The 16,911-nt window shown below is 49.8% G+C and overlaps 1 protein-coding gene across 1 annotated transcript; it reads right to left on the reverse strand.

Annotated features, from left to right (window-relative positions):
• Positions 1 to 1,675: 1,675 nt before the first annotated feature.
• On the reverse strand, positions 1,676 to 16,572 carry BSN (bassoon presynaptic cytomatrix protein; the record flags this gene model as incomplete). Its single annotated transcript, XM_018575649.1, has 5 exons — positions 1,676 to 3,054; positions 3,431 to 5,642; positions 6,580 to 13,287; positions 15,757 to 15,993; positions 16,186 to 16,572. Coding segments are annotated over 5 exons (10,923 nt in total), but the record flags the coding sequence as incomplete, so codon positions are not given.
• Positions 16,573 to 16,911: the final 339 nt, after the last annotated feature.

Genomic DNA, 16,911 nt, shown 5'->3' on the forward strand with positions numbered 1-16,911 from the left:
CATCTGCCCACCAATCATGCTCAGCTCCCGATCCCTACACCTGGGGAGAGTCACCCCGGAGATCACCGATGTTCAATATTCTGAAGGCGTCGCCAGGACACAAGGTGATGGCAGGTCTTCCAATGAGGACCCTTGTTCCAGTGACAACAGTCTAAAGGTGGCCATACACTCTACAACCATCGCAAGACTTCAGTCTTGCGATGGTTGTACAGGGATTAAAAAAACGTACGATCTGCCTATCTTGGACAGGCAGATCGCACTCTCGATCATCGCAAAGCCCGCCCCCCTGAGGGGTGGGGCTTCCGATGACCGCAATGCTGAACGGGCAGCGTGCGCACACCGGCCCGTTCGGCATTTGTCTTCCGAGCACCGTTCTAACCAGCCGAGAATCGTACGATAATCGTGGAGTGTATGGGCACCTTAAGAGGGGAATTCCCCTCACCCTCATTCTGGGAGATTTACCCTAACGAACCTTTTGCATCTCCAGGACAGGAAGTGAAGGAAAAGCTCCCCAGTGGGACACTGACACAGCCTGAGCCTACAAGATTGACTGACAATGTACAGAATGTGGGGCTCTCCTACTGATGCATGAGATATATTCTGCTTCCGGCACCATATTCTACTGACTCTGAGTCCTACAGAGCGGCGGGTCTCAACCTGTGTAACCTCAGGACCCACATTTGTCCTCAGTCATTGAGTCACGACCCACGGAAGCTACATGTTCCGGGCGTCGGGGAACTCCACGGCTCTGCCGCCCCTCTGCTACGTGCCGCCCCGAGGCCGGGCCTCGGTGGCCTTGTGGGGAATCCGGGCCTGGGTACCCCGCGTTCTGATGCGGGCGATAGAACTGTGGGGTAGGAGATGCATTTGGGATGCCATTCAAATGAATGGCAACGCAACGCACCTCCCACACCAGAACGGAGGTAGGGGCGATTGCATGGTACAGTTCATTAACTGCGCAGGACTGTGCGATGAAGGCGCTGTACCAGTGTGAATAGGCCCTCAAACACACTGCCAGACACACACAGACATTCTCACACACACATGCACACTCCAGATCCGCCCGGTCTCCCTACCTTACCAGAACCGGAGCGGATCCTCAGCCTGGGGTCCAGTGTGGGCTACTGTGCTGTGCTGGAGCTCCATCCATCTGTGTAGTGCTGGTACAGCTCCCTTGTGAGCCCTACAGATGTGCCGGGAGCCAGAATGTGACGTCACTCCGGTCCAGGCACCTCTACAGGACACGTGAGGGAGCTGTAAGCAACGCAGGTATGGATGGAGCTCACTCACGGCCATAATCCCAGCCCACCCCAGCTCAAGCTGATACTCGGCACCGGGCAGCATATTCTGAATGGATGTTCGGCACGAGAACTCACACTGCTGATGAGCCTCTCTCCTAGAAAAGTGGAAGGCATATGGCGACCCACTAGACATGGGGTTGCGACCCACTTTTGGGTCACCACCCACCAGTTGAGAACCAAGGCTCTAGAGTGACCTTTGTCTTATATCATGCCTGCTATGTGACACAAGTGGCTTTTATAACACCCGACCCTGAGTTCTTCATTTACAAATGGTTTCCTCCGTCTGCAATTCTCTTCCTTTGTACATTAGCACTGATATGATGTTTCTTTTCTGATGGGTGGTATGTGTGCTGAAAGTTGGTTGTTTTACTTACTGGCACAGCTGACAGAGCGCTGGGCTGCAAGGTCGGTTGTGTCGGTTTTACTGCTTGCCCCGGCTGCGGTTGTGTTCTTGAGGTCGTCTGACCTTGACTTCCTTGTGGCTGTTGCTGAGGCGGCTGCTGCTGAGGCGGCTGTTGCTGCGGCGGCTGCTGATGAGGCTGCTGCTGCGGCTGTTGTTGTCGAGATGCCGGCAGTCCCTGGCCCGCAGATTGCTGCTGTTGCTGTCCCTGTGCTCTTGTTGGTTGAGACAAACCTTGTTGATGCTGAGGCTGAGTTTGGTGTGAAGATGGTTGATGAGATGATTGTTGGGAGCTCGGCTGATGGGAAGATTGTTGAGAGCTCGGCTGATGGGAAGATTGTTGGGAGCTCGGCTGATGGGAAGGTTGTTGGGAGCTCGGCTGATGGGAAGGTTGTTGGGAGCTCGGCTGATGGGAAGGTTGTTGGGAGCTCGGCTGATGGGAAGGTTGTTGTGAGCTCTGCTGATAAGATGGCTGATGTGAGCTCGGCTGATGGGAAGATTGTTGTGAGCTCGGCTGATAAGATGGCTGATGTGAGCTCGGCTGATGGGAAGGTTGTTGGGAGCTCGGCTGATGGGAAGATTGTTGAGAGCTCGGCTGATGGGAAGATTGTTGAGAGCTCGGCTGATGGGAAGATTGTTGAGAGCTCGGCTGATAAGATGGCTGATGTGAGCTCGGCTGATGAGGAGGTTGTTGGGAGCTCGGCTGATAAGATGGCTGATGAAGAGGTTGTTGTGATGGTCCCATCTGCTGCTGTTGTCTTGAACCTTGCTGCTGAGACTGCTGCTGTCTTGTTTGTTGCTGCTGGCCTGACTGAGGCGGTTTAGTCTGCGGTGGAATCTGGTGGTGAGAATCAGCCTTTTGCTGCTGAGATATTTGGGTCTGCCGTTGGGGCTTCTGAGCTTCTGAACTGTGGTGATAACTGGATGATTGCCTTGACTGCTGTGAATACTCAGAAGAACTTGGAGGATACCCGGCATGTGATCTTGAATCTGGCTGCTGTGACTTCTTCAAAGACGACGATAGTTGGGAATGCGATCGTGATTCATGACGCCCTTGGTCCCTGGGATGTTGCTTAGATGATCGCCTTGGCTGTTCGTCTACGTGACGGGAAGAAGAATGTCTTCCAGAATCTCCGTGATGTCTGAGCTCTTTAGAAGACGAATGGCGAGGCTGAGAATAGTCATCAGGTTGCCACATATCCTCATCCGGAGGCTCGTCGTAATCATGGTAAGTGTGTTTGACCGGGATTCTTTTCTGGATCGAAGCGTAGCTGCTATGGTACCTGGACCGCTCTGAACGAGCTTCTCTTGGTTTATCAAACCAATCTGTTTCCTCCTGACCCAAATGATAGGCTTTGGGAACCAAAAACAAATCACGGTCAGCTGTTGTGGCCAATGATGAAGTGTAGATAGACTGAAGCCATGCAACAAACGGAACAGGAACGCAGCTGACAACATGCAAGAGTGGTGGAAAAAAAAAACACCAAAGAACCATCGACTGACTTTGACAAGATAAAATATTGGGATGCACCACGATCAATGACACAAAACAAAAAAAACACAAACGAAACTGCTGAACAGCACCATGCCGACATAAAAATACCATGAATAAGAAAAGGCACATCATGCAAAATCAGGAAGAAGGCAAATCATGATATGAACTGCACCAGACAATAAAACGAGGCGTTCAACTCCAGCATGCTGAGAGATCACCATTGATAGTGTTTACCTTCACTGTCCGACACAACGCAGTGTGAATCGTCCATCATGTAATTCTCTTCTTGTTTGTAGGTATGGTTTCTTGGCACTTCCTTGACATGATCTTGTACATCAGGCAGTGAGTGGCTGGAGCAGAACTGGGGACAAGTATCCCCCGTGGGCTGGGGGATTCCAGCAGCTGATCGAGACACCGGCTTTCCCTGCGGGCTGACAGGACTTTCTTCCTCCGAAGCCTGTGATCGCATTGGGGCTCGGCCCCGACTCTGACTCATGGTGAGCGTAGAAGGTTTGGCGCTTGATTTATGATAGCGGTCCGAGGAGTCTCTTTCGTAGGATTTGCTCCTACTGCTTCCTGAATCCCGGCTTGATTTCTCCAGCCCGTAACTGGACGCTGACCTTGATCGGCTTCCACTACTATAAATTCTATCGTCTTCTTCTACCAGGTCTCTGCCGGACACCCCGTAATACTTTTGCTGCTCGTACACATTTTTCTTTAGGCCATAAGTTATCTCGTCCTGAAGTTTCTTTGCTCTCGAGGACACGCTGCTGCTGTTGCTCATTGACGTTGTCGCTGGGTAGGAAGCCGCCAGGTCAGATTCTACATCTTTAGCTTCCTCAATTGGAGAAAATTTAGAAATTTTCTGTTCCATTCCCTGCTTTCTGTGCTTGCTGCGCTTGGATGACACAACAGCTGGAGCCAGATTTTTGGAGGGGTGTTTTGGCGTTCCCATACTAGAACCATGTTTATCTAACCGTGACGCATGTCGAGAATCGTTATCTACATAGTAGTAAGAGCCACCAACAGGATCTCGACCATTGCCGTCACCGCTACGTTGATAGTTGTTTCTTCCACGATAATCTGAACTGTGGTGGTCATACACATCCTCTTCCGACTCTTCCTCTGCTCTAGAATAACAACATGGCTTGCTTAAGTTATCACTTTCCATATGACCGTTCTTCTCCTTGGTGTGACGGCCATTATTATTCTGCTGAAGAGACTGAGAAGGGGGTTCGACTTTTTGGCTTTCTGATACCGGCGGGTTTTCTTTAGTCAGTTCACTGATATCGTCGATCATCACATAGTTACGGGGGATGTTTTGCTCCAGGTTCGTGTAAAGGGAGTCCGATGTGTAACTGTTGGAGGGGCTTTCTGCTCCATTACCTCTCTCATTTTGCCTTCCATCTCCTGCCTTGTACTGATCAAAAGTGCTGGCTGCGGTCGTGCTGCTCAAGGCTGTGTCTGGAGTTGCCGAGGATATGACCACGGTGGGGTTGGCAATGACTTCATAATTTGTTGGGACTTTGTGTTCAAGGTCAGCCAGCGACGTCTGCCTTGGCTTTTGGTGGGTGCTGCGAGTGTCTGTTTGCGGTGGAAAACCTGAGTTCATAGTAGCTTGTAATGGAGTTTGATTTGCATAAGTAGTTTGAGCTTGATAATTAGGATTTGGTGGTCGGAAACCTGTATGATTTTGGAGGCCTAACTCTGTCTGATAGCTTGTTGTTGGGGCAATGTTGTGAGTCTGATATGAACTTTGTGTGGGATAGTTTGATATCTGAGTCTGAAAGCTATTTTGAGATGGACCATTACTAGATACAGGATATTGGGGTTGCTCAAACCTGGTTTGCTGGAAAGAGGTGGTGACTGGGGTGACCGTTTGGCCGGTAGTGTACTGGTAAGTGTTGGATAGATAAGGGGAAGTTGATGTTTGAAACTGCTGTGAATTCTGTAACTCTGAATATTGAGGGGCAGGGCCTGGCCTATTCAAAAGGCTGTTGTGGTCATAGCCAGAAATGCGAATATTGTTGAGTTCACTGTCTGACATGTACTCCCTGTTCTCACCCATAGATCTGAGGTAAGAGACATCTCTTCCACCACCCACATCTTTCACCACAGACTCCTTTCTCTGAGTGATACCAAGTTCTAGATATTTCAGCTTAGCATCAATCTCCTTCTCCTCTTCCTCCAGCTCTGCTTGCTGCTTGCGAAGTTTTGTCGATTCTTGCTCTACAATCCTCAAGTCATGGTCAAGGGTTTTCATGAAACCAACTTTTGGCAGCTGAAATGCTTGCCCTCCTCCTGTCATCTTCTGTGTGATATTCGGCATGTACATTTGGGTGTGCGCCTGACTTGTGGTGAGAGGAAGATGGGCTTCGTCAGGAGGTGGACTGGGTAGAGTCCGCTTCACTTTGCGTGTCAAACTGTTTGGCTGGAAAGCTGAAATCTACAATGAATAAGATAAATGTGTAGACTGCCAAGGTAGACACAATTAACAATTAGCTAAGTATTCTCCACAACATATGAAAAATCAGTAGTGACTCTACCTATAGCACAAGGACTTTAATGAAACAACTAAGAATGGACTTGAAAGCTGCGGAGTAATCTAAGTAACTGAGGAATCTATTTACTGAGAGGAAGCCAAAAGGTTGTCACCTGTGAACTATATCTTATATACTGTACTGGTGTCACAACGTACTGGGAGTAGGATAGCCCCAACCTAAAGCTGAACACTTCTGAACAATACAGAATAAGATCATTTTGGTTGTATAACGGATGAGGCCGGTCAGGCGGGGAAGACCAATGGCCTTCTCAGCATAAGATCCCGAGAATCCTCCAAATATGGTTATTGGTGGAGGTGGCAAAAATAGAATCAGCATTACACTTTACTCTCCGCCTGGGATGCCACGGACTCCTTCTATTCTATCTCTGACCATCTGAAATTGAAACACCCTGCCTTCCTCCCACGGCCTTCAAAAAGCTGAAATAAGTTCCTGAAAAAATTATATAAAAAATATCTTCCTGTGGGAACTGGTAGCTCCTCAAGGCGTATCCCCAAAGTCAAGGTTCTAAATCCACTTTGGCTGTATTGGCACGGCTGACTCCCAAGCAATAATAAATAAATAACCCTGCGAGCATAAAGAAAGGCAATATATATATATATATGTCTGGCTATCGTATTCTATCATCACAGGGAGCTAAACAAATGCACAAACCACAACAATCTAAAGGGGACCCTGAAGGAGCACAGGCTATTGTAGACGTGTTCAGACAATGCAGTGAAATCTGCACATGGCATTACGACACAGCTGGAGTATGTTTGATGTACGTGTCTACGGAATGTCAGTGCAATGTTATGCAGGATAGTACAGAATACCTCTTACCTGGGCACCTTGCAGTAAATGTTGATGATACATAGAGAATCTGTCCTTGGCAGACTCCTCAGAGGTGGGGCTGATGGGTTTTGGATCTGACAAGGATCTTTGCATGCTTTTGATTGGACGGGGAAGTATCTGCTGCCGTTGGGTGCTTTCAGCCGTGAAATGTTTCTGGGGGGTGACGTGAGCTTTGTTGAGTCTCTCACTAGAAGCAAATGTAGACTCCAGAAGTCTGTGAGGCGAGAGAGGAGACACTGGTGAATAGAGGACTTGGGGGGACTTGGGAGGCTGTCTGTGAACTAGCTGGGAGAGTGTGTCTGTGGGAAGATGAGACTGATAACCAATCTCCAGGGGATCAGGTTTCTTCTTCTCAAACTTTGCGGCTCCATGTTGTCTTGCCATATTAGCGTCTAAGGGCCCAGTCTGGATATGGGAGGAATACGGCGTTATTGTTGTAGGAACACTCAGCTGTGGTACCACAATGCCATGGGATTGAGTTTCTGGCTCTGTTTGGCAGGCCAAGCTCTCCCCTCGACGTGTCTTCTCTGGAGCAGATATATATTTCACAATCTCCACTTTGGGATCTGCAGTAGTGATATGTATGGACGGGGAAACTCTCTGGAACTGGTCTGGCTCGGTTTGCACTGAGCAATCGCTGATGGTCTGGATGGCAATGCTTGACATCCCTTTGGAATCATGCTTGCTGTCTGAGCTGGAGTCAGAATGGCGTGAGAATCTGGACCTGCGTCTTCGGACCGGCTGCTCCCAGTCTGCGTTGTCTTCGTCATCTGTTTGAACGCTGCAGTCGGTGCTCCTTTTCGTTCTTCGACGTCGCGACATGTAAAATCTCTCTTCTCCGTCCTCGTCATCGGTCTGGACGCTGCTGTCTGTTATCTTCTTTACAATGTACGGCTCGTGACCGTCATCAGCGTTATAAGCATCCCTTAGTCTAGGCATGGAGTTCCTCTTCTTAATGGTTCTGTTCACTTCCCACTGCTCCTCCGTTTGAAGAGACATCTCTGAAGCAGAGTTAGTCAGTGGCCTCTGAGGTCCAGGGTATCGTGGTTGCCCCTGCACATCGGGCGCAGTCGGTGCAACTGCAATAAAAGGAGGGTTTATCGGTGGCCAATACTGCCCACTTTGTGCTAGGGTTCTTTGCATTTCGATTGCAATCTCAGCTGCTGTCTGGGCTGGCGGCCTTGCCGGCTGCTCAGTGGCTGGGGGAGGAGCAGCCTTTTGTTTTTTCTGTTCCTCCAGTTGTTGCTGAAGTTGCTGCTGTAGCTGCTGAATCTGATCAAGCTGCAACCTTTGCTGGGCCAGCTGCTCTCGCTGCATAACGAACTGCGCTTGCCGATCTTCCTGCTGCTGCTGCAAAACATGATGCTTGATGGACTGCAGCTCCTGCAGCTCCCTCTGGACAAGCATCTGCTCCTTTTCTCTGTGCCGTTGCAGTTCTAAGCGCTCCCGTTCCAGCTCTTCGTGTAAACGCATTTGTCTCAGGGCCTCTAATTCCACTCTTTCCCTCTCGATCTGAAGCAGATGTTCTTGCTGTTTCCTCTGTCGCTCCTCTTCTTTCTCTTTCTCGTCTTTTTCGTTTGGGACTTTACTAGCCGCCCTGCTTGGCTGGCTTTCTGGGGTTGGCTTCTGGCTGCCAGGCTGCTGACCAGCATCCTTAGGAATCGCCTGCATTGCAGAGGAGCCGGCAAGATGCTCCTCGGAGGTTGCAGCCGTTGCAGGTTCTGCGCGTGCAGTCGAGGCCGCGACGGTGGTTGTAGGTGTGTTTGAAGCGGGGAGAGATGACACTGTACTTGTAGTAAATGTACATGTGGTAGTCGTTGTTGCAAAAGTGCTGGCGGATTTTCCCAAATAAACAGGAGTGTCGGTCGCTGGTGCTGCAGAAGCAGGTGGAAATCTACTTACGCCGGGGTGACGATACACCGATTGCGCTCCTAGTGCCATCCTTGGAGCCACAAGCGGCACTCTAGTCAGGCTCGCCAGCGGCACGGCTGTGATGTTCCCTGGACCATATGGTCTGTACAAACCTCTCATCATTGGCCGTAGTACGGGCGCAGGCTGGGTGGTGATTGGAAGGGTGGAAGCAATGGGTGTATTTATTGTTGAGTAAATCATGCCATCGGCAGCTCTGACAGTGCCGGGAGATGGGTACATCTGTCTAATGGCTGCAGACCGGGCAACATTAAACTGTCCTAAACCTCCAAAGCCTTGGCGTGTATCTTGGAAATGGGGACTGTACATCATGTTCTGCCTAAGAGCTGCAATTCCTTGCTGACTATGCGCCATGTTTCCCGCAGGCCCTGTGCCTAATGTGCTGGGGCCATACTGCAGAATATCTGCACTGTTTACATGCCGACCCCCATAATGATCCATAGAATTTAAGGCTGCACACATCCTGCTGATCTCTCTAGCGGTTGTGGCACTATACTGAGCAAGGCTAGCCTCTTGAAAATTAGACAGGTCTCTAGAGGCATACCTGTAGTCGGAATATATATTAGACATTGAACTGTACCGTCTCATAGGTAACGAGTTATTAAATAAATCTGTGGGCTGGCGTAAGTCTGTAAAGGACCCATACTGCATTCCCTGGTAGTTGCCATCGGAGAAGTTCATGTTGTAGGAGCTTTTCATGGTAGATAGGTCCATTGCACTCTCTCCGCCGCCGGCTTGGTAGGGATTATATAAGCCGATTTCTGAGAGATTGGTCTCTGACATAGAGGAATGTAGCCTTCCCGTAGGGCCGTAAGGGTAACATTTTTGCTCTCCGTATATATTCTGAGTGGACGCAGCGGGTGCTGGCTGCGCCGGTGGCATTGGTTTGGACTCTCTGTAGTGATAGTTATCCAGAAGCTCTTGTTCTGTCTGCCCATAGAACTGAGCCCCGGGCCTGACGACTGCTTGAGCTGGTTCTGCACTTTGTTCTGCTACTTTAGGATTATATGCACCAGCACAACTTCCACCAAAGGGAAACTTGTAGACCACATCACAGCACACCACCTGGCTTTCGGGTTTTACGTTTGTAAGGTCCAAAGCATTTGACGGCTGTTCTCCTTTCACAAGTTTTGTAACTGTGTTAGATGCCATCTCATCCAGCTGTACCATCATGGTGTGAGGTTGGGCTCCAGCGACGTTCACTGGTGGATGTTGTACTTTAGGCTCTGGAGCACCCTTATACACTTCAGGATAACCCATGGTCTGCTCCTGGTGGTATTGCCTGGGCATGGCACTGATATTAGCAATGTTCTGAACATTACCGGTCTGCGAAACGATATCTCGTTTAACCACTGATGTTACCTGACTTGGAAGATTATATCTGGCAAATATATCCTTCTGCATATTATTCATCTCTTCTGGCTTTCCGACAGGTGCTGCAGTGCCAGCACTATTCACTCCGGCCCTCATGCCAGGCTGTGCCGTTTGTTCCGGGTGCCTGACTTGTGTCAAGCACACTGCACTTCCAGTGCCCTGACCAAAGTCCACCCTATTCTGGAAAGGATCCCCATATACTACAGGCTGCTTTGGCTGCGATACAATCATGGAGGTTGCCACAGTTATGCTGACAGTTGTGGCCGTGCCGATAACGGCGTGTGGTTGTTCTTGGGCGTTCAGGTTGACGGTTAACGGCTGCACAGCTGTGGTCTGCCGTGTCGGAGATTGGTCCATGGTTAGAGAGTATCGTCTTGTTTCTGAAGCCAAAGATGTAAGATCCATGCCCTGGTCGGTCATGATGACTGGTGCGGACTTCATTGCAGTTCGTAAATCAACAGCACTGCTACTAGGCTTTGGCCCAGGCTCAACCCTTGATGTTCCGGGTACAGAAGATATCCTGCATAAGGAGATATTCTCGGGTGGCAAAGGACCCCAGTTATAAGTGTTGGATGAACTATCTACCATTGCTGATGGCTGTCCTTTAGCAACTGTATGCATGGCCAAAGCGGGAGGAGCTCTTTCTACAACTGTGTGTGCCTTACTGTAGCTGGGCTGCATTTGTTCTTGCTGGGATTGGGAACTACTAGCTGATGTCTGGCTGTAGCTGTGAATGGTTTGCTGACGGTTCAGTCTGGTAGGGGATGTGACTGGTGAGGTAGAGGAACTAACACTCTTGGGCCTAGTTTGGCTAGATGAATCTGACGCTAGTGTAATAACCATAAATGGAGATTCTTGGGAAGATTGCTGCCTAGACAGACGCGGTGACCTAGTACGTTCGGGTGTCTGTGTGCCATGAGCTACCATAGGGGAGGAGCCACCGGAGGAGGGCCCGCTTATATCAGTCCTGTGCACGCTTTGAGTCTGAGATGAAAATTCTGCAGTATCTTTGCTTCCCGTTGACATACTTATTCTTGGAGATGAACGGGTTGGACTTTGTGTGGGGGAGGTCGGGGAAAGTGGGGGGCTAGAAGTCTTAAAAAAAGAAATAACTTTTGATGTCAGTGACACATTCGTCCCCACATTCTGTGCGTTATCTCTTGATGATATGTTAGCATCTGCAGCCATTCTGTTTCTATATTGTTCTTCATTGGAGCCGTAGTCAGGAGTTCCTCTGCTTTGCGAGTAGCTCCGGTGAGAAGGTGAAGTGGATGAGACCTCAGTACTTGCAGTAGAAGTGGCAGCCACGGGCACTTTGCCGTACTGGTGCGATGACATCGTTGTCTTTGAGGTGGGTACAGTAGAGGAACTGTGGAGCTTTGCCTGGTCATGTCCATCTTTAGAGAAGTGCTGTGTAACGCGCACGTCGGGTATGACCCTTCCCGAGCTGCTTTCGGAAGACGAAAAGGAAACCGGTGCAGACAGCTGGGTGGGACTTGTTCCAGGAGTAAGGGGACCACTCGCTTGCTTCATCATTTCATTATATGCATTCTCCGCATTGAGAAATTGTTTTTCAGTGTTGGCCTCTGTCTTCTTATTATCTTGTATGGAGAAGTCAATCGATGACTGGTGCATCCGTGAGATATTCTGAGATGTCTGTAAAATCTCGTCGTACACTGTGCCAGAGGTTGCCATGTCCAGGTGGTAGTCATTTTGCGTCGAACCGATTCTGTCACCGTCATAGCCGTAGTCATCAATATACTGGTACTCAAAGTTGTTCTGGCTTTCCGTGCCCACATAGCCAACCTGCTGATAGCTGTTCCCATACATCACATTCTGTTGCGGTTGCTGCTGTTTCTGAAACATTTCCGCTTTTCTCATCATCTCCTCGTAGACCTCTTCGGCACTCTTCAGTGGCTTGTTTCCGCAGCCGGTCTTCTCCGTTGGTGAGTACAGAGACATGAAGGTAGGTAAATTGTATTCGCTCCCTGACTTGTACAGCTTGGAAGCCATTATCTCGAATCCCTCTGCCTCAGAGTCAATAGATGGTGAATATTCTGAACAAGACGACCTGTGCAGTTCTTCCATCTCTGCTGCTTGCCTCATTTCTTCAGTGGGCGAGGCGTCTTCGATGGGAGATAGGTTGCTGGGGGGGGTTTTTGACCGTTCTCTTCTTCTTTGTGCTCGCAGTTCTTCCTTGTCTCTTTTGGTCTTGCGCGCAGTGCTTCGAATTCTTTGTTGCTCTACTTCTCTCATTTTTTCCTGTTCTCTGAGGAGCTCTTCTTCCTCTCTCAGTTCTTCTTCTTCTGAGGAGTCCTCAATTGTAGGCAGCAAAGGACCATGTGAGCGATGCCGAGCCTTCCTTTGCTGCTTCACTTCCTCCAGCCTCTGCCTTCGACTGGGGCTGCTGTCACTATCTTCTTCAAGGGATGATAACGATGTGGGTGATGTTCCACTGGTGTAACTTGGAGTTGTTGCCGGTAATGTGGACGAGTACTCTCCCCTAGACCTTTCTTCTGGGGATCCAGTCAGACTTTCCATCTCTAATTCGGGTTCTCTGTCTAAACTGATGTCCGTCTCATGCTCGAGGTCCATGTCTCGGTTGTAGTTGTTGGTGCTGTTCAATTCAATAGTCTTGAAGCGTCGGAGTCCTCCTTGAGATGCAGTCATATCTTCATCTTCTACCTCTATACCTTTCCCATTCTCGTCATATAAGTTTGATGAATTGTACCCAATAGATCTCTTTGAGGTACCTTTGGATTTCTCTGACTCTGCTTTGTGTCCGTTCTTACCACCGCTGTACTTGCTATGGTTATATTCTTCGTCTTCATCCTCGAGATTGTCTTCTTCTGCACTCATTTCTAAGAGCTGCCTTCTCATAAACTCTTCATCGGTGAGGTTTCCTTGAGGTTGCCTTGTTGGTAACGGGGAGAAACCTTCACTACTGTCTTCCACGTAATCATGACGCAGCTTGCTGCCAAAATCATCCGATGAATCTACGCACTCTCGGTGCCCTCGCTGGTTTTCCCATTCCAGGGAGTCTTCGTCTTCTTCCAGGATGTCTTCCAGCTCCTCATCTGAGTCGAAGGCCTCAGGCGTAATAGTTAGCGACTTGGGCCTCTGCTTTTGATCTTCCCGTAAGCTATGGAACAACTTCCCGTTGTCGCTCTTTGATTCCAGCAGGGGCCGGACAGAGCTCTCCAGCTTGGTGAGTTCGGACGGGCTGGGTGGGCTGCGCTGAGAGATGCCGGTGGTGTTAAGTTTCTCTTCCTCTTGTTCTAGCAGTCCTGCGATTTCACTCTGAGAGCTGGAGATTCCATCAGAAGAGTATCCGGTGTCACTGAGACTTTGAGGGCTGCGGGACAAGTCATGGGAATAAGGCTTACTGATATCCTGTGTGGAAGACAAACAGGAAACTGCTTTATCCCGGAAGTCACACAATCAATTTCCATATTACGAGTACATTGATCCGCACATTGGAATCGTCTATTGTATTGATACATCTGACATTTCCTGGCAGAGGCGTAGCTAGAACCTTCGGGGCCCCCGGTGCAAGAAACTATGAAACCCCCAGCCGCCATGGCACCGCATGGTTAACAGGACGGCTGCCGAGGTCCCCAGCAAGCGCGGGACCTCAGGCAGCCGCTTCAATTTAAACATTTAGTGCCGGTGTTCTGTGGAGAACGCTGACCCAGTATCTGCGCTTACGTACAGACGGGATTAACGAGGAAACCGCCATTTGTTTACAAAGTATTCGTTTGTCATGGTTAATTGTGACCGTTAATATTATGCCGTCCATGGCAGTAAATTATGGGTGGCAGTGAATGCTGGGAGGCAGTGAATGACAGATGGCAGTGAATGATGGGTGGCAGTAAATGATGGGTGGCAGTGAATGATGGGTGGCAGTGAATGATGGGTGGCAGTGAATGATGTGCGGCAGTGAATAATGGGCGGCAGTGAATGATGGGTGGCAGTAAATGATGGGTGGCAGTGAATGATGGGTGGCAGTAAATGATGGGTGGCAGTGAATGATGGGTGGCAGTGAATGATGGGCGACAGTGAATGATAGGTGGCAGTGAATGATGGGTGGCAATAAATGATGGGTGGCAGTGAATGCTGGGAGGCAGTGAATGACAGATGGCAGTAAATGATGGGTGGCAGTGAATGATAGGTGGCAGTGAATGATGGGCGGCAGTGAATAATGGGCGGCAGTGAATGATGGGTGGCAGTAAATTATGGGTGGCAGTGAATGATGGGTGGCAGTAAATGATGGGGGGCAGTGAATGATGGGTGCAAGTAAATGATGGGTGGCAGTGAATGACGGGTGGCAGTGAATGACGGAATATTATTAACGGTCACAATTAACAATTTAAACAAAATACTTTGTGAATAAATCGGTTCCCTCGATAATATCGGTCTGTGTGTAAGCGCAGATGCTGAGGTCGGTGAATTCAACTACGTCGGTGTTCTCGATAAAACACCGGTATCTGCGTTCAGTATCGGGGCATTAGTACTACAAGTCCCAGCAATACATTATAATAAAAAAACAGAACTGCAGAACACCCCCCCCCCCTAACCAAGATCCCAGGAAGAGTACACCGGCCTCTTGTATGAGGACAACGTTTGCTTCTCCCGGAGTTCAGCTTTAAATACACGGCCCGGCCAAAAAAAAAAGTGTCACCACCTGGACTCAGCTAAGCAAAGGGGTGCGAGCCGTCCATTGGGTACGTCTGATCATCCGGGGTGACTTCAGTTGGTCAGGTCTTGGATCAGCAACATTGTGTGCCCAAAAAATGAGGTCAGCTGCCTCCTGGATATATACGGAGTGACCAGGTTCTTCCATCAATGGATTGATTCTTCCCTGATGGCACATTGGGCATATTCCAAGGTTACAATGTCGGGGTTCGTCGGGCTCGGGGAGCATGAGACATCATTGTCACACGTGGATTGGCCACTAGAGTCCAGACCTGAACCCCATGGAGGATCTCTGGGATGTGCTGGAGAAGACTTTACACCGTGCTCCGACTCTCCCATCATCACTATAAGATCTCGGTGAAAAATTTACGTAACTCTGGATGGAAATCAATCTTGCGACATTGCGTAACCTTACTGAGACGATGCCACCGGTGAAGGCCTGCCATACTGAAAGCTTAAAGGAGAACTATGGGGTCAGTGTTTTCCCCATAGTTCTCCTTAGGGTCACAGGGGGACACAAACTAGCGCCCTCCCGTCACCCTAGGCTCAGTATATAGGGAGCTGCAGCTCGCAGTATACTGAGACGCCGCAGCCGGAGCGGATCCCCGTCATCGATGTCTGGATCCGCCCAGCTGCGTGAGTGACAGCTGGCTCCGCCTATATAGAGGCAGAGCCAGCTGTGCCCGCCCCCTCCCCCGTCCGTTCCGCCAGTCAGTGCTGGAGGATCGGAGCGGGGAGGAGGGGAATCCAGCCCCTCCCCTGTCATGGCAGAGAGCCGTGACAGGATCGAGAGGTGAACCCCTCATAGTTCTCCTTTAAGGTGGTCCAATGAAATATAACAGCGTGGGACTTTTTTGGGGCCAGGCCGTGTATAAAAAGATCTTTGCTATATCTGATCAATAGGTGGATCTGACAGAAACCTTCTGAGCTGATAACTGCCTCCAATGAACTCCTATAAGTCACATAGGTAATATATACACATATAAGTTCTTTGTGGACTACAGATCCCCTCTTCCCATATCATGGAGGAGAAGAAGAAAGGGGGAGGTGTTCTGTAGTCCTGTGGCCACCATATCTAAGGACTTGTAATCTGCAATATATTTTATTACCTTTTATTTTGCTACAAGATGATAAAAGAGGATTTAAGTGACAGGAACTCATCCTCACCTCTTGATCTTTGACTTTCTGAATTTCAGATGATGACTTCCCATTCCTGGAAATGGCGTCTTTTTTGCCGCTGACGCTTTTACTCTTTGGCACCGTCTGCTTTGACACCTTTTGAAACTCTGGATGGGTCCAGTGCTGCGAAGTGTCCTCCGGGGCTTTTCTCTCGTCAGTCCCCAGCTGGGTTTTGACTTGTTCTGAGCTCTTCGGTTGGCTGGGCTGAGGAACTCGCTTGTCCGCCTTTGATTCTGAAAGATGTCCCGTGACCGGCTTCTGCTGGCCAGTCACGCCTCCTTGATGCTGGGGAGATGCGGTGGGGCCTCTTTGATGCTGGGGAGATGCAGTGGGGCCTCCTTGATGCTGGGGAGATGCAGTGGGGCCTCCTTGATGCTGTAGAGATGCGTTGGGTCCTCCTTGATGCTGGGGAGATGCAGTGGGGCCTCCTTGATGCTGGGGAGATGCGTTGGGTCCTCCTTGATGCTGGAGAGATGCGGTGGGTCCTCCTTGATGCTGGGGAGATGCGGTGGGTCCTCTTTGATGCTGGGGAGATGCGGTGGGTCCTCCATGATGCTGGGGAGATGCGGTGGGTCCTGCTCTCTGGTGGAGAGGGGATGCAGTCTGGCTTGGTGCTGGCTGGTGCCTTGGTGAACCTGTAGATATTGCTCCTGGAAGATGCTTGGGAGATCCTGTCGGGGTAACTCCTGGCTGGTGGCGTGGCGAGCCTTGCTTGGAGGGTGGTAGGAGTGAAGGTGGAACATCCCCTAAACTTCCCTCTAACAGCCGTTGAGTTTGGCAGTTCAGACACAACCAATCGTTCTTCTGTAGATAAAAAATAAAATGTGATTAGAGATTTCCAGCTCAGAACCAGAACTGCGCCGGCCGTACACACGGAGGATCGAAGGCCAATTCAAATGATTTCTACGAACTACAGAAATGACTGAATGGATCACAGAAGCCCCCACCCCCCCTGCATGCATGGAGAAGTCACATGTGCTGGTGGTTGGTCGCCTCCATCCAGTTTTGGAATTGGAAACTATATGAAGATGGTTCACCTTTCCCGAAAACCATTTGTGTGTTCCCAGCATTGGACATTAAAGCTCCTGGAGGACCGGTCCGGACTGAGACCCATCCACAGACAGGAAATGCTTTGTAACACAT

Source organism: Nanorana parkeri, unplaced genomic scaffold (assembly GCF_000935625.1).
Source record: "Nanorana parkeri isolate BGI_ZX_2015 unplaced genomic scaffold, ASM93562v1 scaffold4334, whole genome shotgun sequence".
In the NCBI taxonomy this organism is placed as follows: domain Eukaryota; kingdom Metazoa; phylum Chordata; class Amphibia; order Anura; family Dicroglossidae; genus Nanorana; species Nanorana parkeri.